The 19,880-nt window shown below is 31.9% G+C and overlaps 2 protein-coding genes and 1 long non-coding RNA gene across 4 annotated transcripts; all 3 read left to right on the plus strand.

Moving 5' to 3' along the window:
* The first annotated feature begins 1,474 nt into the window (after positions 1–1,474).
* Sec63 (translocation protein Sec63) lies at positions 1,475–8,336 on the plus strand. 2 transcript variants are annotated; one of them, XM_080155899.1, is made up of 9 exons: positions 1,475–1,723; positions 2,079–2,601; positions 2,910–3,723; positions 4,280–4,397; positions 4,731–4,874; positions 6,137–6,211; positions 6,832–7,064; positions 7,207–7,450; positions 7,865–8,336. In XM_080155899.1, the coding sequence occupies exons 1-9, from the start codon at positions 1,613–1,615 to the stop codon at positions 7,958–7,960; spliced, it is 2,358 nt and encodes a 785-aa protein (XP_080012025.1). In that variant the 5' UTR covers positions 1,475–1,612; the 3' UTR covers positions 7,961–8,336. The 2 variants fall into 2 exon arrangements, with proteins under 2 accessions (XP_080012025.1, XP_080012026.1); XM_080155900.1 differs by lacking the exon at positions 6,137–6,211.
* Positions 8,337–8,723: 387 nt separating this feature from the next.
* On the plus strand, positions 8,724–10,246 carry LOC145315815 (uncharacterized). The gene is made up of 2 exons (XR_013878144.1): positions 8,724–9,623; positions 9,787–10,246. It is a non-coding gene; the product is annotated as an uncharacterized LOC145315815 (long non-coding RNA).
* Positions 10,247–11,363: 1,117 nt separating this feature from the next.
* On the plus strand, positions 11,364–19,879 carry LOC145315807 (uncharacterized). Its single transcript, XM_080155897.1, has 8 exons — positions 11,364–11,746; positions 14,415–14,537; positions 14,911–15,099; positions 15,379–15,535; positions 15,655–17,351; positions 17,999–18,222; positions 18,337–18,483; positions 19,133–19,879. The coding sequence occupies exons 1-8, from the start codon at positions 11,689–11,691 to the stop codon at positions 19,307–19,309; spliced, it is 2,772 nt and encodes a 923-aa protein (XP_080012023.1). The 5' UTR covers positions 11,364–11,688; the 3' UTR covers positions 19,310–19,879.
* The last annotated feature ends 1 nt before the right edge of the window (position 19,880 follows it).

Here is a 19,880-nt window from a genome sequence, read left to right on the forward strand (position 1 = left end):
AAATCATTTAAATATTAAAATCATATGAAATAAATAGTAAAATTGTTTGATTTAGAGAATTTATTAATGCATTGAATAGAACTTTTTAAATAAATAAAAAAAATATACATAATTTTATAGTTGAACTGAATTACCTTTTAAATAGTCTTGCTTTAGCCATTTTTCATATAAAACATACCAAAACATAAATAAATAAAAAAACTAGGTAATATAAAACTTGTCTTCATTTATACCCAATTCAGTTATTTCAGATTTCTTGAAATTAATTGAATAAAAATTTATGTCTGATTTTGAATGTCAGCTTTTCTACCTAATATTTTGATTCCATAGAAAAATTCAAATAGAAAATAAATTAAGGAAAATTTTTGATTATTTTTATTTATTATATAAAAAATTTATATTTCCTCTGTAACAAATTTGTCCTTCCTTAATAAACAAATAATTAAAAAGTTAATGAAAGTGTGAATTGTTTTAAAAATATATTAAGATTGGTAATCTATATATTATAAATATTCAATGAAAAGTGTACACTAACAGAAGACAACACGTAATAAACAGAGGTACCAGATGATAATCATATATACAATAATTTATTTTAGTAACGAAAAAATGTTTTTTCCTCTTTTTTGAGATGATTTAGCAAGAAATTGTAGTATACATATTTATAAATAAATAAAAATGCGGCGACTCTGTTGACAACCGAATACTGTTATATATGCTACATGGAAGAAGCTGAATGAATTGTATGATATGATGATTCTCCAAAGAAGTAAGACGTGTGTATGTGTGTGTGTGTTTACAGTGAAAATTATCTAAATACAGGTAGTGAAAATTTATAAGAGAAATTACAGCATCATGCTTCATGTCCTTAAGGCCTTTTTATGAATATTTATAAGGTTTTTTAATCTATTTTTTTTTGTTTTGAAATCTTGAAAATTCTACCTACTTAATTTTAAAATAAAAAATGATTATATGTAGGTATTTTGATTTATATCAATAGTAGAGCCTACGCACGAACGATAAGGATAAGTAACTTTTGTCCTAGTAATTGTAAAATTGAAGATATATGTTCCATAATTTCTTAAATATTTTTACTAAGCAGGTTCCTTTAATCCAACTTTTATTACTTTCTTTATATGGGCATCATATAGGTTATTATATGATTCAGTTTAAAATTGGTAGAGGTAGACGGTTATTTTTCTTCTTTCCTCTCTTAACTTTACGTGGTCGAAGAAAAAAAGATATTGCTCTAAATTCCTCAGCTTTAAGCTAACTCTATGTATTTTTTATTATTAACACTATATGCAATTTTAATTTAGACATATATATATATATATATATATATATATACTTACACGCATTTTGTACGTTTAGTACCTCTTACAAAATCATTTATATGTGTGTATTGGTGTAAAATACAGAGACAGTCAAGTTAAGTCGTAATTTTAAATAAATCATCTCAATAACTTTTTTCAGGTTTTGAAAATGAAAATGTTGTGATATCTTAAATATCTTTGAATTGAAGTGATAATCAGACAAGACTGTAATCTTGGTTTTTATTCCAATTGTTTTTTCCTACCTTCTATACAAATACACACAAATCTAGATCAACATGGGACGAACAAATTTTCAGTACGACGAAAGCGGAACGACATTTTATTATGTCCTTCTGACCTTCCTGGGCTTCATACTCTTCCCATCAACTTACTATTTATGGCCGGAGGTAAATATAAATAGAAGATTAGTTATTGCGGTGATACGTACTTTTGTCCGTTAAATGCCTTCTATCAGATTCAGCAAATATTAACATTTACACAGCCAGAAAAGTTCAGATAAACATGATAGCTTTCTTGAAAATTATTATTATTAATTAATTCCCTATCTACATGATAAAGCTTTCTTAAAAAGGCACGTTTTCATTTTAACCATTTTTAAACGGAAGATCTCTATAGTTTAATCAATTTTAGATTATTCTAATTATGCTGTTCTTTTTCTCAATTGCATAAGTTATTATAATAAGTTTCTTTTAAGTAAATACTTTTGTGCAAACCAATGTTTTAAAAATTAACCAATTTTAGGAGGAGAAAACTGACCCAGAAAAAAGAAAAAAGTACCAAGCTTATGCTAAAGGAACCGTCTATTGGGAGGCATGCGTAGAGAAGGGGGAACGGCTAGAACAAAAAGATCCATGGAAGAAAACAAGAAATAGAATTGCTTTGATATTCATAACCATTGGTTGGGTTCTCTTTGCAATGGTAATATATCAGATTTCACAGTTTGATTATGAGCTGGCTAACTTTGATCCCTATGAGATTCTGCAAGTTCCACTCGATGCCGACAAAAAGACAATAAAATCCCAGTACAAAAAACTGTCATTGATTTACCATCCTGACAAATCTACTGGTAATGAAAAGCTATTCATGAAATTAAGAAAGGCCTTTGATGCCTTGACGGATGAAACTGCCAGGTATAACTGGGAACACTATGGTAATCCTGATGGGCCACAAGCCATGCAGTTTGGTATTGGTCTACCTGCTTGGATTGTGGAGGAGAAGAATTCAGTCTGGGTTCTCGGTGTCTATACGCTTATATTTATGATAGGTTTGTTCATCCTATCTTTTATACAAAAGTAACAAAATGTCTGTTTGTTGCACAAGATCTCGTTATTTGCTTACCGATAAAGTTCTCCTTTATAGTGTAGATTTTATAGGGTTAGAGATGATTTATAATTCTTTTGGGAAAGGGTTCCAAGAGAACTACCCCTAGAAATTTTTTTAATAGTTTTTCCCTTTCCAGTGGTTTCTTTTTTTTAGTACCTAGGTATAAAGAATACTATTATTAAATAACGTTAGTTTAAAACCTAATAATATAAATAATGCTACTGTTCTCTAAGGCATGTATTTCCTTAGGTTTGCCAACAGCTGTTTGGTACTGGTGGTCAAGATCAAGCAAATTCAGTGGTGAACAAGTATTGCTGGACACAACACAGCTCTATTACTACTTTGTTCATAAAACTCCCCACATGATCCTGCGGAGAGCTCTTATGATTCTTGCCTCCAGTCTGGAATTTGAAAAAGGACACAATCATGAGATTGTAGAGCGACACACGGATAATGTGGAAATTCCTCAACTGGTCAAACATTTACCAAATCTGGGAATAAACAACAAGGAGAAACCTTTGTGCTTTGCCTACAGTGTCAAAGCCCGAGCTCTCATTTACGCTCATTTGTCAAGGATTCCCCTGAACAAGCAGACCCTGCACCAAGACCGACTTTATATAATCAAGAAATGTCCTTATCTTATTCATGAGATGGTGCAGTGTATCAGTCAGCTGATTTTGCTGGCACATGCAGGAAGGATAGCCCGACTGCCAAGTCTAGACACTGTAGAGGCCACCATGCGCTGCTCTTCTTTAATTGTACAGGCACTCTGGGACAAACAAAGTCCAATTCTTCAACTTCCTCACATTGATGAAGGCAACATGAAAAATATCAATTTCAAACGTTACAGCGTAAAAACTTTAAAACAGTTGGCCAAAATGAAGGAGGCGGATAGAAGATCTATGTTCCAATCGCTGACCGATGAAGAGTACAAAGACGTGATTAAGGTGTTGAGTTCGATGCCGTATTTGAACATGGATGTGAGGACAGAGGTTGTGGATGATGAGGAGCAGCATGTTGTGACAGCTGGGGCTATTATTACAGTAACCATAACTGTCACCAGGTCAGTCACAATTATTTTCAAAAAGAAATAGAAAACTTTCCATAATTGTGTTGACATAAACATTGGGGTTTTTATGTAAAGTTGTAAAAGAAAATTGTTAGTTTACCAACCAATCTTCAATTTTTTATCCCCTTTTATTTTAAGTTTCATTGCAGCCTAAAATGTTGAATAAAATTGAGTGCGCAAATAGCGTCTAGTAAGCTTTTGATAGGTTATTTTAGGTTAGGTAAATATTAATGATTGTCCCACAGAGTTATTCAATTGACCCCGCTAGGAATAGGAGAAAGCTACTTCTTTCGTGGAAATTCTTTTAAACGCCCCTTGAGAGGGGATGTTACGAAACTAACAATACCCAAACTTTTTTATGTGAAGAGTTATTTTTATTCTGGGGATAAATTTCTTGGGAGTTCAAATCTAACAAACGAATTTAAAAATAACCAATATCCAGCCTTATGGAGACCATCGGAGCTTACCTGATTACTATAGACCTATGCACTCAGTCAATTTCTAGATATTTCTTGACTTGTTAATTTTATTTAATTATAAAATATTTCAGGAGAGCCCTTGCTGATTTTATTTCTGATTCCGTGATAAATAATGAGGGTAATGATGATTCTAAGGATGTAAAAGAAATGGTTGATGAAGAAGAAGATGAGGAACTCGAAGCCGATGAGGTTTGTCCAGTTTATTTAGTTCCGGCGAAAAACCCGAGATACACAACATGATTGAAGCCGTTTTCCGCGCCAAACAGAAGAATTTTTTTCATCATCTTGCTGGAATCATTTGAGACCATGATAATTTTTTTCCCTTCAACCAAACCCTAAGGGATACTTGTATTTTGTCCTGCACGTACATTACAGCTGTATAAGACTTTTTTTAAATGGATTGTATGACTCTGTATTGCACATATTTTAAGAGGACTTATTAAGTTATCTTAGAGTAACTCGAAGCATACTTATTTCAATAACATCTAATCTAGGAGACATAGTTACATTAACTTATTTTAGGTCAAAAAGGAGCAGAAAAAGGAGCAGAAAAAGGAGCAGATGCCTCCCTGGATGAAAGCCCAACTACGGAAAAAGGGGGCCAAGGAAAGCAGACCAAGAAAATCTAAAATAAAATCCAAGGATAGCTTGAACAAAGAAGATAAGGTAGGTTTAATCAATAATTGGAAATTTTCTTGTATTGTGTACCTAATGTAATTAAATTAAGTATATTTTATAAAATCCATGAAAGACATCCATATCACATACCTACTCCAAACTGTATTCTAAATGATAAGCCTCAGGATAAGTTACTAATAAGTGTAAGACTGAATTTCATTGTTTAATCACCAAAATATTTTACCTGCCATACTAGGCGAGGGTGAGCTAATAACGAGTAGGTCTCTTGAGACAGCGGGTCAAGTACTTGTACCTTTAGCTGGCCCTGGTGCTAGCATTCAAAAGTGTCTCATCCTACTCCATGACTACTTAGCTCCAAACACTAAGAAACTATGGCTTGGCTACACACACACATAATTCGCCCTTTTGAACTTATTTAGATTGTTAGTAGCTTATAAGATCTATTTGTATGAAATGCATGCTGACGCATTGATGAATCATAGTTCGGTGTCGGTAACTTCGTACATTTAAAAGTTCTTAATTTGTGATTTATGCACAAAAATAAGCAATATTTATCTGCATGATTATTAAAAAAAACTTTAATACATTAATTTTGGAAGAAAAGCGCGTATACCTAGCCTATTCCATTTAACTGATCAAAATGTTTCTTGTGATCCAGTTATTTCTCTGATAAGGCTAGGCATCTAGTTTTCATATCTTCCACCAATTCTAGAAAAAAATTCAATGCTTTCTCGTAATTTGTAAGGATTTCTGCTGCCCGTCTGATTGTATGCCCGTCTGTCCGTGCAAGTAAGTACAAAAAACTAACATTGGCTATATGATGGCTAGAAGAATGGTTCTTACAGTTTTAGAATTGTCTAAATGAGGCTAACAAATCAAGGAAACTACGGATTTCCACCGCCCGTCTGTTTGTATGTCCGTCCGTCCGTTCAAGTTAGTTAACAAAAAACTCTAACATCGGCTTACAGTTTTAGAATTGTCTAAATGAGCCTAATCAATCAAGGAAACTACGGATTTCCACCGCCCGTCTGTTTGTATGTCCGCCCGTCCGTCCAAGTAAGTTATCACAACTCATAACTTGGCTATAGTAGGGCTATAACAATGTTTTTTTTTACAGTTTTATTACCAAGCCTGATCAAACTAGGACACTAAGTTTGTATGTCTTTACACGAAAAGAAAGTATTCTTATTTTCAGTTCAGAAAGGTATCTGTTTTCATGAAAACTAATCTTGTTTAAAAACAAATTGCCTTATTCTATTTAATTGGTGATGGAAATATTGTATATGTAGACACAAGACAAAGCAGACAAATCAGAGGAACAGCACTCAAATCAAAAATCTAAATCTGTGAAATCTAAAACATGTGTAAGTTTGCATGATTTTTTTTATTAAAGTAACTTCTCTAAATCGTACCTATTTCTTTTGCCACTTTTGACGAAAATGGAGCTTTTAGGAAGAATCGTTTTGCCTTGGATTTAATATGATGAGATTAATGTATTTTGAGCTAAAAGTTTTAAAGATGTTAATAAAGCATGAGTATGGTTGTTTGAATTTTGATTGGGGATACGTCCAAGAGTGGAAAGTGCGAGCGTAAATAATTTGCTCATCTACCCCTTCCTCCCATTCAATATTTGCTCCCCACTCCCCAATTTTTTGGGTACACTCACACTACATAGTACACACCCTATTGACCCCTTCTTATTGGACGTCCTTGAATGCATGGTTGGGATAAAGGTATTCTGTTTAATATTGTGCTAGTTTTTAAATCCCTATAAATATTTGTAGCTATTTCATTTTTATTTTTCAATGATTCACCTCACCTTTTTAATACCTATTGTGCTAGTTTATTAAATCCCCTTGAAAAATTTCCAGCTATTTGATTTTTATCTTTCTCATATTCTTTTACTTTAATTATGAAAGTATTTGTTTTTTAATTATTTTATGGGTCAAAGTTTGTCTTGCTTAACTTATTATTGTGTATATAGGATGATAACGATGTCAAAGGCAGTGATAGTGACAGCGAGGATAGTGGTAGCGAGGTTGGACAAGAGAAGGCAGGCGGCGCTGATTCCAGAAACAGTAATAATGATGACGAGGACCAGGAGTGGGCAAGGTTCCAGAACAAGCTGAACAAGAGGGAGAAGGCGCTTGAGGGCAAGTCCAGAATATCACACTCGGTTCATTGTCCTTACTTTACAGATGATAAACAGGAGTTTTGGTGAGTTGTTAAGCTTTTAAATCAAAATATTTTTCTCATTTTAACAAAATAATAACTATCTAGGTATGACGTATAATAAAATTTTTTTGTTAGGATTGAAATTTTTACCACGAGTTTAGCATACTTAATATGATTTATTTAGGTGGGTGTATATCTGTGATAGAAAGACTCATAGCCTTGTGACGCCTCCTTACCACCTCACTAACCTTGTCAACCAGGAAGAGGTTGAGCTTAAGTTTACAGCACCCGGCAAGCCAGGCCACTACACATTCTCAGTAATGATCAGGTCCGACAGTTACTTGGCCGTGGATCTCATGGATGACATCAAGCTGGATGTTAAAGAGGCGAGAGAAGCCCCGAAAGAACATCCACAATGGGAGTTTGAGGTAAGACAATAATTATATTTTCCCGTTACCTGGGTATTTTCGAAGAAAATAAAGGGATAGTTGCATAAACTGCATCTCAGAAAAATGATTGCAAGCAAAATTTACAAGAAATCCGTCTAAAATGCATAATTTTGTATTACAATAAAATAAATAAATAATTAGGCACTATTAAAATAGTCTTCATGCTGTTTTTATGAAAATAAGACAGCCATATAAGTTGCATATATCATAAGAACATGATTATATGTTTAAAAATACGTGGTAGAAAATTTAAATTCTTTCAAATAGATGCCATATTGATTAATCCATAGACCCGGGAAAAATAGTTCACTAAAATAAATTTTAAATGCATTTTCTGCAACTTCCCCTTTGATTTGATTAAGAATGATGTTAGCTGATGATTGTTCTGTATAGGATGATGATGAGGAAGAGAATGAAGAAGAGGCGAGCCAGGAGAGTGAATTTGCTACCGATGATGATTATGATGATGATGGATCTGATCAAGAATAAATTAAATCCCCCAAAAGTTTTCAGAAAATCCATTCGGCCATTGAAAAATGAAATCCTAGCAGTTTACAATATTAAATGGAAAGTTTCGTTAAAAGGATTCATTTAGAAGTTAGTGTTCCTAGTATCTTTTTAATGTTAAGATCAACATTCTTTTTGACAACTTTCGATTGATTTTTTTTTTGTAATTTTCTGTTTAAGGCAGATGTTTTTACACTTTAGTAGTTGGAGCAGGAAACTCCAGAAGCAGTTTTGCTATAAGGAGCTAGGTTTAGACTTGTGCTTTTAAAGGTCTATCGGCAATTTTTTTTTTTAAAAAATTGCGACTGCTGAATTATTAAACAAACTACCGGAAAGGTTGTTGCCTACTTATCTTTTTTTTTGAGATTTAAAATTTTTTCTCGTATTCATTCGAATCCGTGGATAGGAACCGGTTCTCATCCATACGAAAAAACTATGTCTAGCATCTTATTATATCCAGCTTTCTACGAATATAGAAATGTACAATCATAAGATTAAAACCAGTTTTTTTTAGCCCGTGCCTACGGCACCTAGGGGCTAAAAAACTGGTTTTAATCTTATAATTCTACATTCTATATCTGCGGAAAGCCGTTTATAATACGATGCGAGAAATAACTATTCTCGTATTCATTCGAATCCGTGGATAGGAACCGGTTCTCATCCATACGAAAAAACTATGTCTAGCACCGAATTATATCCAGCTTTCTACGGATATAAAAATGTACAATCATAAGATTAAAACCAGTTTTTTTAGCCGGCACCTCGGGGCTAAAAAAAACTAGTTTTAATCTTTTAATTGTACATTCTATATCCGCGGAAAGCCGTTTATAATACGATGCGAGAAATAACTATTAACAACTAATGCGTATCTACATCTCCTTCTAAATAAAATCTACAAATAAACATAATTAGACCTTTCAGACAATGGCTATTTTAGATATTTCTTGGAAAATATACGGAGACCGTAACTTCAAATAAAATCTATTTGATGGAACTATCCCTTTTAATGAAATTAAATTAACCAGCCTGCAAGATATACAATTATTGTATGGTGGGACTGTGCTTAGCTCAATATAAACTTGACTTGTTATTTGTTACACTCTGTAAACATCAAATATTATAAGTTAATGCCCTGTTCATAATCATTGATATGATCACATTGAAAGAATGAACAGAATAAAATCTTGACATAGATAAATTAGAATAGCTGTACTTTTTATACAAAGTTCATTATTCATTTTTAAACTAATCAATTCTAATTATTTGTCAGGATTTACACTGTGGCAGAATTTCTTATTATTCTGAGATTTTTAAAAATCATTGTTAAAAAATGGTTACAAGCTTCTATCGTCGTATTTTTGTACTGTATTTGTTAAATTATTTATACCTTAATTTATTTTGTATGAAAGAATGTTTTGGTTATTTAAGTTTACTTGAAAAGACTAAGTTTTCGGGAAAATACATCTGTATGTAAAAACTAATACATTTTTTCATGAGCATAAATTCTCTGTTTTATATTGATATTGTTTATTTTGTTTATTTGAATTGTAGTCTTCTTTCTGATATTACTTTTTGAACGTTATTAATAGCAGTCTTACCTAGGTTTTTAAATCTTTTTAGATAGTATTTAATTTTAATCTTAAAAGTAGGGTTGGGCCGGATATCTAGCCAACATTCGATATCCGGCAATTTACCGGATATCCGGCGTCAAAAATCAGCCAGATATCATGTAACCGGATAGGTTTGATATCCGGTATTCGGCTGGTTATTAAAAATGACCGGATATCCGGCCCAACTCTTCTTAAAAGTAAACAAAATGGAACATTTAAGAAGACGAATGCATTTTTTATAATTTTGTATAAGACCTTTTAGGTATATCTATCCAGTAAAAAAATTTATTTTAATCAATTGTGTAAAAAATATTGTTTCTATGCAATATTTGATTTTAATGGGTTTCTGTTTACGGAATGCAGTTTTCGTTTTCCGTGTTTACTAAATTGTTTGCCTTTTAATTTTGTCTCAATTTTCAATACTGGAATGTTATTTATTAACAAAGAATCTTGTAAAATCATTTAGGCAAATCTTTTCCTAATTAAGATGTTTAAATTCCTAACATTAGTTTATTAAAATTATTGATTTTACAATTTTCATACCCCTTGCTCTTCAGAAATTTTCACATTTATTAATTTGGCTGATGTGCATTTTTATATTTTACATACAAATTGTTAGTTAATGAAATGGTTTATTAATTATATTTATGTACTCTGATAATTGTGTTTATTATTATTATAATTATCAGTCGAAATTTTTAAAATGTTTTTCTTTGGTGGACTTTTCGATTGTTAAATTTATTATCAGATAATGTCATACTAAAGATGTTAAGAGAAACGGTAATTACCTTATTTGTGCACATTGTTTGGCTCAGAGGCTGTATATTTATAAATTACTACAGGTTACGCCCCCTAGAGGCCTCTAGGGGCACTAAAGAGTTGGTAGGGGAAGTGGCCCAGTAAGTTCAAAGTAATTTAGTTTTAAATTTTTCTAGGGGCCATTTTCCTTGGGAGGTTGGTGGTACCCTCCCCAAAAATAGTTATTAACCTTCCCAGGACCTATGAAAAGCTATCCTGTAAATGAGAACCACATCTGTTAACCGTTTAGCGAGATCCGTCGGTACAGACAAAAAAGCTTATTACTTCATATATTAGGAATAGGATAATAGGGACAAAAAGACTTCCTCTCTTAAAGAAAGAAGAATGTTTGTACTGAACGGATGGACTCTTTTTGACAGAACTTTTTATGGTAACCTTAATATTATTTTACATGAGGTATAATATCTCGTTCCTGAAGTTCAATACACCTATTTCTCTACTTTGTCAGCAATGGATGTAATTAACTGCCAATTGCAAGAAATACTGGATACCTCTTTTGTTCAGAGTTAAGTTTTTGGAAAGCTGAGATATGTATTCTAGAGGCTAATGGATAGAAGGTCTTTGTTTAAGTAGGTACGAGCCTTAAAACTTTCTAAAATAAATTAATCAACGATCTTCCTTTATCAGAAATTTATCTTTGTGGATATTTTTATGTTTTGCATCACCTCATTTCATTTTTTTGATACCGAATAATAACATTGTCTATAGAGGATTTTTTGTTTCATCCCATTCCACTTTATAGATTAATCTTTTATTGTAACATTACCAGTTTCGTTTTTCTTGAAAATGATATATAGAGTATTATAAATATAAAAATCTGCCAAGACAATGGGAAGAAAATGTCTGAGTGAAAAGAAAAACATTCTTAAAACAAATCAAAATTCCTTATACCATTTTACAGCGTTGCGCGGCATAAAAAAGAAAATGCGCATCTGCAATCAATCAATTACTTTACACATACACACAAACCGTCTTGGACTTTCACACAATTAATTACAATACAATCAATGTCATTGGTTGGCTGAATTTGTATTTGATATGTCCTTTATTCAAAATTATAACTTTTACTATAAAAGATATAATTTGATTTGCATATTTATCATATTTGTAAAAAGTTCTCTGAAAAGTACATTTTTTGTACAGAACATAGAAATGACCTATAACGATTATTTTCAACTAAACTCCTCTTTGTTTCATCATCCTTTATCTATCCTTAATTATTATTCATCTTTATACGTTTCAGATATTATTCTATTTATAATGCTAAATATTATTTAAAAAATGGACTTTGATAATCCCGGTAGCAACGAAGCAAGATCAGAGCTGTCAGATTTCTCAGGTTTATACAATTTAAAAAAAAATATTTCTTCCTTTGATTTTTGAGCAAATTGTAGGTATATTAGTTGCATAGCTTATAGTTTATTAATTTAAAATCACTTATCATATGTAATTTTTTGTTTTATTATTTTAGTTTTTAATTGTAAAGTTTAAATCTTCACTTTAATTTTGGCATATGTTGTAAAAAATTAAGGTCTTAGATATATACCCCTAATTTTCCAATAATAAATTTTAGATATATATCATATGTAGAAACCCGGCAATCTTAATAGTTCTCTCTAAAATATATAAATAGGTATATTGCAATAAGGAACACAGTTTAGAGATTAATAAATTCATGTTTATTTGTTTTTTCTCTTCGTTTTTTACATTAATCTCAAAGATTGAAACGTTTGTTGAATTGAATAAAAATTATCTATAAATGTTCAATTTAAAAAGTTACCTACTCAAAAAACAAATTTGCGTTTTATATCTTCGTCAGGTAAGTAATAAATTAGCTCTTATAAGGAAATAGTACCTATACCTAATATTTTTTTTAACATTATATTGTACATTTACGATTACATGCTGTAGTTATTACTGGGTTGTATATTCTGCACAAGAATAATTTTTTTCCCTGCTAAAATTTTTTTATTTTTCCCCCCAAGGAATGGGGGGGGGGGGGTAAGAAAAAATAAAAGAAATTGCCCTGCCCTCCCCTAAATGCATTCATTTAATTAAAGTTTTCTGCTTTATTTATTAAATACTTTACAACTGTGACTCAATGTACTCTGTTTTTTCAATTTTTTCGACCCCCCACATATTTTTCATTCCCCTCCCCTCCCAACTTAGCAGGGGATCCCATGCAGAATATACACCCCTGAATTATTATTAATACAGCAATATTATGTTAAATTATGACACTTACTGTTGCACATATCATTTTGGAAAAGTATATACTTTCCGGAAGCCAATCTTTATGAGGAAGGTATTTTTAGAAAGGGGAAAATGTGTAGAAAACACCCATGTAAATTAGAAAATCTGCAGAAATCATTTTTAAAAGTTATTGGCAAACATTTGCAATGTTAATTTGCAAGATTAATTTTATGCCCTAAATGACATATTCTGAAATAAATCTTTTATGAAAGTTTATTATCTTTGAGTTTAGGACATGCTTAAGACGTAAAAAAAATTTTCAGTGTTACTTTTTTCGCCCTACATGTGAAAAAAGGCATTTCTCACATTTTATTATAGAAAATTGCATATAAACAAAATAATTATTTTTTTCTACAGTCATCACAAAAATTGGCATAAAATCTTTCATTATAAATGTAAAAGTCAGATAAAGAATCCTTTTTAGAGCAAATATAGTGCAAAAAGTAACAAAGACGTCTTAGCAAAGTATGAATATCTAATGAAATAGATACTTTTAAATTTTGATATACATATCAGATAAAAATATATAAAAAAAAGAGATCAAAAACTATAAAACAAGGTATATATTTTTTTCACTCTGTCACTGAATAAAGAGCACTTTTAGGTTTGATTTTAACCAATGCAGCACTTAAACACTCATTTTTCAAGGTAAATAAACAAAATAAATGCAATTATACAATTAAGTCAGTTTAATAATACAGTAAGCCTTTTTGTAGCAATTTTTTTTGTTGGAATTATTCTTTATTTCTATAATAAATTGTATTAAAATCTAATGATTTGAAAATTCGTAATTAAGAACTTCATTTTTACACTGTTTTGACATATAAATTAAAATTACAAAGAAAAAGATTAAATCCTTTAAGTTTGAATAATACTTTATATATTTACATAATAAAAACATAAAAATTGTTAAAGATTAAAAAAAAGAAAAAAAATAAGTAATTTTTAAAATCATTTTGTGTCGTCTTCATAAACTATTTCCCCTTTTATATTTTAGTCTGGTAGAATTCATAATTATAAATAACCTTTATTGAGCATATATATGTTTTATTGAAATTAATTATAAGAATGTAAAACATTTTTTGATTGATTTAATATTAACAATTCACCTAACATTTTGTTATTTTACTTTTTTTTGAAACCCTTTTATTCTTATTAATAATTCTATTTAACACAAAAAGCTCATAGGGAGTTGATAACCTTTATTTCTTGCTTTGTATTCTAATCAGGTATTTTATTTGACTAAATTTTTTAAAACTATACAGCATGCATGTTTGTGTCAATAATGAAGACATTACGGGTTTTTATGTACAAAAAGTTGTTTTAAAGCAAGAAAAAAAATATAATCTTTCTAGTGACTAATATACAATTTCGTAGTTTTATATATGTCTGTATTTTGGTTTCTAAAAAAAGTACTATACCAACAAACATGCATGCCTGAAAATTAGTTTCAATATTCGTATTAAACAGGAAAAAGAAACTAAGTCGTCGTTATAATTATTGTTTGTTATTTTTGGTGTAAGGTTTTTTTTAATGAAACTTTTTTGGATCTCATGAATTCGATTTCTGCGGATTTTCTGGTTGCCAGAAATGAAATCTACGCATCTTTTTTAGCTAGATGACATTTGTCTGGTTAAGATTGGATAAAAAATTCTTTGGTTGGTTAAATTTAATAAGTGTGGTTGGTAAATAATAATATCATGCGAAATTGTTTTCTTTTAGTAGCCTGGTTTATAAAGTTTATCCATATCTAGGATCTGAAACCAGCCATGATACCGACAATAAAAAGTCTAAAAAGGAGAAGGGAATCCTGGGAGGTTCTAAAAAGAAAGACAAAGAGAAGAAGAAAGATAAGGAGGCAAGATATGCTACCCTAGGTAAGATTTGGAATTACACTTTTGTGTATTGTTATGCTCAGACATGCATTTTAAAAATGCTTTAATGTTGTATATTTAAATGGAAACAGACGGCTTATTTTTGGGTCTTTTTTTTAAGAATTAATATTTTAAAGCTTTTTTAGTGTGTAAGCTAGCATCTTTCCCATGAAAAAGTTTTTTTTTTAAATTCATTTACATTTGCCTTTTCAAATCTCAAAAAGGTTTTGTCAATTAGAAACAGAAAGCAGCTCAGATTTTAATGACCTTTATAATCTAATGATTGGTATAAGCATTAGGAAAAAACTGTTTGTATTTTTAAATTCCCACTTAGATTAAATGCTTGCGTTATTTTTAACGAAATGATCTCGTTTAGGCGATGATAGCTCCGGGGAGGAAGAAGGAAAAAAGAAATCAAAGAAGAAAGGTTTCCAATTTGGATCAGCCAAAAAGGATAAGAAAGAAAAGAAAGAGCTAAAAGATGTGAAAGAAAAGAAAGATAAAAAAGAAAAAGACAAGAACAAACTTAAGTTAAAGAAGTTGAAAATGGAAGCCGATGTTGATGGTAAATATTTGATTACTCTAAGAACATATCAACTCACATTAATTAATATTTAGTAATAGTAAAGAAACAACTCTTTTTTTTATCGTCTCTACTCGTATTTTCATTTATTTATGAGGACACAAAGTAATCTAAGCCAAAATTCTTATTCAGCTAGGTAATGATTTGTATCCCTATCTTGTGGGGATTTAAGGTTAGTTTTAACAAGCATGAAGGATACAAATTATAACTAAATGTTATTCTAGCAGAATTTTCTATATTAAAAATAAATTTATCATCAAGGTAAAGTAAAGGCAGAGGATGCGCCCGTGTTTGGAATACCTCTGGAGAAGGCTGTTGAGCGCAGCAGGTGTCATGATGGTATCAAGCTTCCGGTTGTTGTCAGAGAATGTATTGATTTCATTGAACAAAATGGACTTAAGGTGGAAGGAATTTATAGGTAAGCAATCTATATTTTTTTGTTAATGAAATTGTTTAATAGATAAGCTGTAAAAAAATATTACGACTGTATGTAATGTTCATTTAGAATAAGATCATTTATAATTGTACCTTATTTAGATCTTCTGGAGTAAAATCTAAAGTGAACAAGCTGAAATCATCTTACAATGTGCGCAAGTCTGTTTCACTAGCGGGAAGTGAACCTGCTGTAGTGGCGAGCTTGCTAAAACTATTTCTTCGAGAGCTTCCTGACCCTGTTCTTACACATTCTTTGTTGGCAAAATTTGAAGAGGTGTGTGCTTCTAAAGAAACAGGTGAAACTGTATCAAATCTAAAGCGTCTGCTTGACATGTTGCCTGACTGCAACAGAACTCTTGTTGAATGGATTTTTGTACATATGGGGCATGTTATTCAATATGAGAAGCTGAACAAAATGTCATTGCAAAATGTTTCCATAGTCTTGTCCCCGACTATGAAAATTTCTCACCGTGTTCTCTATTGTTTATTTAAGCACAGCATTCCGCTGTTTGGTCATGTCAACATCAAAAAGTATGTTCCGCCTATTAGCGGCCAACTTGGAGTAAGTCTGCTTCCTGAGTCACCTCATGCTATAGAGGAAGAAATGAAAAAGCAAGAAAGTTTGTTGGAAGATCTTCACAAGGAAATATCCAAAGGTAAAGCAAGTAAAGACACCGAGGAAAAGCTGTGGGAACAACAAAGAATTGTGACGCAGCTCAAACGAAAACTAAGGCTTGCTAAATCCCAGCAACTTAAGGATGATCAAGCACGTCATGACCACGAAGAAGAATTGAACTTTTCTCTTCAAAAACCAATGGATGCTGGAGGAGCTTTGCCTGTTATGGTAGGAGCTACATCTATCAAGCATGACTCTTCTGTTGTGACAAGTAGTTGTATCTCAACAGTAGCAAATACAACGACACAATCCGTATCCTCAACTAAGATGTTGTCATCTCCAGAGGATAAAGATGATCCCTCCGGTCAGGAGCACCGTGTCACTGTACAGATTCATCAATCTGAGCGTGGAAATAATACTAATGAGGGTAACAAAGGATGTGTCACTGTTATCAAGTTATCTCAGAACGAGGAGATAAATAAATCTGATGTAAAACAGACAAGTGAAAATATTGTTACTAATATGAATACTACTAAGGTTAACCCAACAGCTGGATCTGTTGGTGTTACGAGCCCTGAAGTTTCTCAAAACATTCAGACAATTTCTTCACAAGCAACAGTAAAGGTCACTAGTTACTCTGCGGATACTGTGGATGGTATGATACCATCCAGAACAACTTCAATACCCCCTTTATCACAACCGCCTACTAAAATTCGACCAGTCCAACAACCATTACCAACGTCACAGCCATCATTCTCAAGTAGCGGACACAATACGACAACTACAACAAGTATAGTACATCCGGTACCATCAACTACAAGCATAATACAACAAAGTGATGAAGTTGATAGATCAACTACATTTGAAAGAACCACAACTACCACGGAGGCAAGTAAAACAGTTGTATCGACAAAGAAAGTTGGTGATTATGAAAATGTTGATGTGAAGTTTAGGAAAGTTGTCGAATTTAAACCCTCTAGTCCCGAAGAAGTTAATAATACAGAATGCAGATCAGATGAGAAGGTTGGAAAAGATGGATTCCCTCTGTTGCCCCCTCCTCCACCCTCATCCAAGCCAAGCTCTCGTGGTCTACTGAAGGTTAGCCAGCCACTGGAGGCAAAAATGAAGTCTAAAAGTTTACCTCGTGGTCTTCCGTCTTCAGAGATGGCAACAGCTACCGCAGGTAAAATATATTATGCAGCAGGGAGGGAGGGAGTGGACATTTGATTATAAATAAATCTAGAACCCAAAGTTTTAGAACCACGTGTTATTTTAATATTTGGCTCAACAACTTTACATACTTTTATTGAATTTTGATTAGCTGGTTTATTTATCATCATTTCATTCATATTTTCTACTAATAATATTAATAAATAATATTCTTAACTTTTCGCTCTTGTGCTACTAGACATTTTTGTCGAGTATAAAGAAAGGGATTATAGGTTCAAGGCAGGGGTGTACTGTATATTCTGCAAATTTAACACTGGTTGGGGGGGGGGGGGGGGGTAAAAATTAAAAGGTTAAGAGAATAACATTTTTTTCCATTTTTCTCCCCTCCTTGGTGAATTAACTAAAATAATGTGTGGGATCGTGGATAATATAAATAAAATAAAGAGTTCTGAAATTATTTTCCATTTTCCCCCCTTCCTTGCTTGAATAAAACCAGGGGGGGGGGGAATAAAAAAAATTTCAGCAGCGGAAAAAAATGAGTCTTGTGCAGAATATACACCCCTGGTTCAAGGTTTTACCTTTTTTAAAGAGAAGCTTTTCTATCTGTAGGTTTGGTGGGTCTGTCAATGACTGAACACTAATCTGTATATTTTTGCTCAGGTCCTATTTCTTTGTCCGGATCTTCAAATCTCGCCACCAATATATCATCAAATCTCTCCAGCAATGCTCCTGTTGGTCACACAGCCGGACAAATGCACGGTGGTCAGAATGGAGGAGGTGAGCGTAAGCCTCAGCTTGAACCATCTGGGGCTCAGGCAATAGAGGAATTACTCTGGGAGGAGATGAGACTCAAGTTTGAGTTTGAAGAGCTTCTCAATCTAAAGGTATTGAAGTTTATATTTTTTTTACATTTTTTTTCCTTCAAAATATATTTTAAAATGCATTATTTTGCATGTTCATTTCAAATATTCAGATAATTGACCTTTGATAATATTTAGAGTGAACTTGAGCGTAAGAAGAAGATGGAACGTCGTGAGATAGGAGAACTTCACGAGGAGATAGCGACCATGCAGACTCTGTACCAATACCGGACCTATAGTGTGGACAGCAGTGAAGACAGTGATGTAGAGGAGGAACAACATCAGGTAAATATGGCTTAGACAAGGCATACTAGGGACATTTATGTATTCTATATTCTGAATGGGTTCTCCTGCTTAAGGGGGGGGGGGGGATAAAAAATATTTGAAAGGTGGAAAAAATGAAAAAAATAAAGAATAGGTACTGAAAACTTTTTCCCCCATTTTTTCCCTGACCTTGGGGAAAAAAAACTAGAAAAATATGTGGGAAGGGGGGGAAATAAAATAAAATATAGAGTACTCAATACATTTTTCCATTTTTCTCCCTCATTAAGGGGGAAAAAAACTTGAGGCGAGGGGGAATAAATCTTGTGCAAAATATACACCCCTGGACATTTCAAGAGGGTCAGTGGGAATGATCAGCACACTGACCACCTTAAATCTTAATTTTGCGTTTCCATCTCAGATATAGATTATATACTAGATACTTAAATAAAAAGTATGAAAAAATAATGTTAAGAAGTACCATGAGAAGAAGCACAGTTTAGTTAATTGGTTAAATGTTTTTCTTTCCATTTCTGCTGGATAGGCAGATATAACCTTTCTTTAAGTCAAAAGATGTTCAGAAAAAAAAGTATCGTTTGTCAAAGTTTTGTTTTAAACGATTTTGAATGCTGTATTTTTAGAATTGGATCAATAAATTATTAATATGTTTTAGCTGGCTGAGGATAACAGGACGCTTTTACGTCAGCTGATGCTCGACCAGGCTGACCTTCAACAAAAGAAAGTGTTTCTGTTGGACAAACTAGAATTAGAGCGTCAAGTTTGCCTTAATCTTAGAGTGCAGATTAGAATGGAGCAGGAAAAATTAAAACGACGTGGACTCTTGCACTAGGTGGAGATTATTTCTCCAGATAAAGATATTTTCACTTCCTGTGCGGAATTTTATAAAGAATCCAAAATAAAAAGAAATTGTGACATCCTAAATGTATTAAAAAACAAATCTTTTCCCCCTTTCACATTTGCAAATATTAAAAAACATAATCCACAGAAACCTCTTAACCATTTGGGACTTGCCAATCTCTTACTTTATTAGACAACAATTAAAGCATGCACCAATAAATTATTTTCAAAAAAAATTCATATGGTTCACTAACAGATGAAAGGATATTTACCTACAAATTATCAAAACATATTAATCTACTGTTTTTCAACAAATGGCATTTGCTTTATTTAATCTTTTCAAATAAATGTAATTGCTTAGTTTAAGTTTCTTTTAGCAGACAATAGAAAAAACTTATTGTAGTAATTTTGTTTGAATCTTTTTGCATGTTTTGTTTTACAAATATTTGATTTTTCTCTCGCTGTATTTGATAAAATATGATAATATCTGTGATAATGTAATTGAGTTTTAATTATAGAAGTTTAACATATACAATGTACCATTAATCATTAAAATTTCAGAT

This window comes from Acartia tonsa, chromosome 4 (genome assembly GCF_053477335.1).
Source record: "Acartia tonsa isolate MP-2025a chromosome 4, ASM5347733v1, whole genome shotgun sequence".
Classification (NCBI taxonomy): Eukaryota; Metazoa; Arthropoda; class Copepoda; order Calanoida; family Acartiidae; genus Acartia; species Acartia tonsa.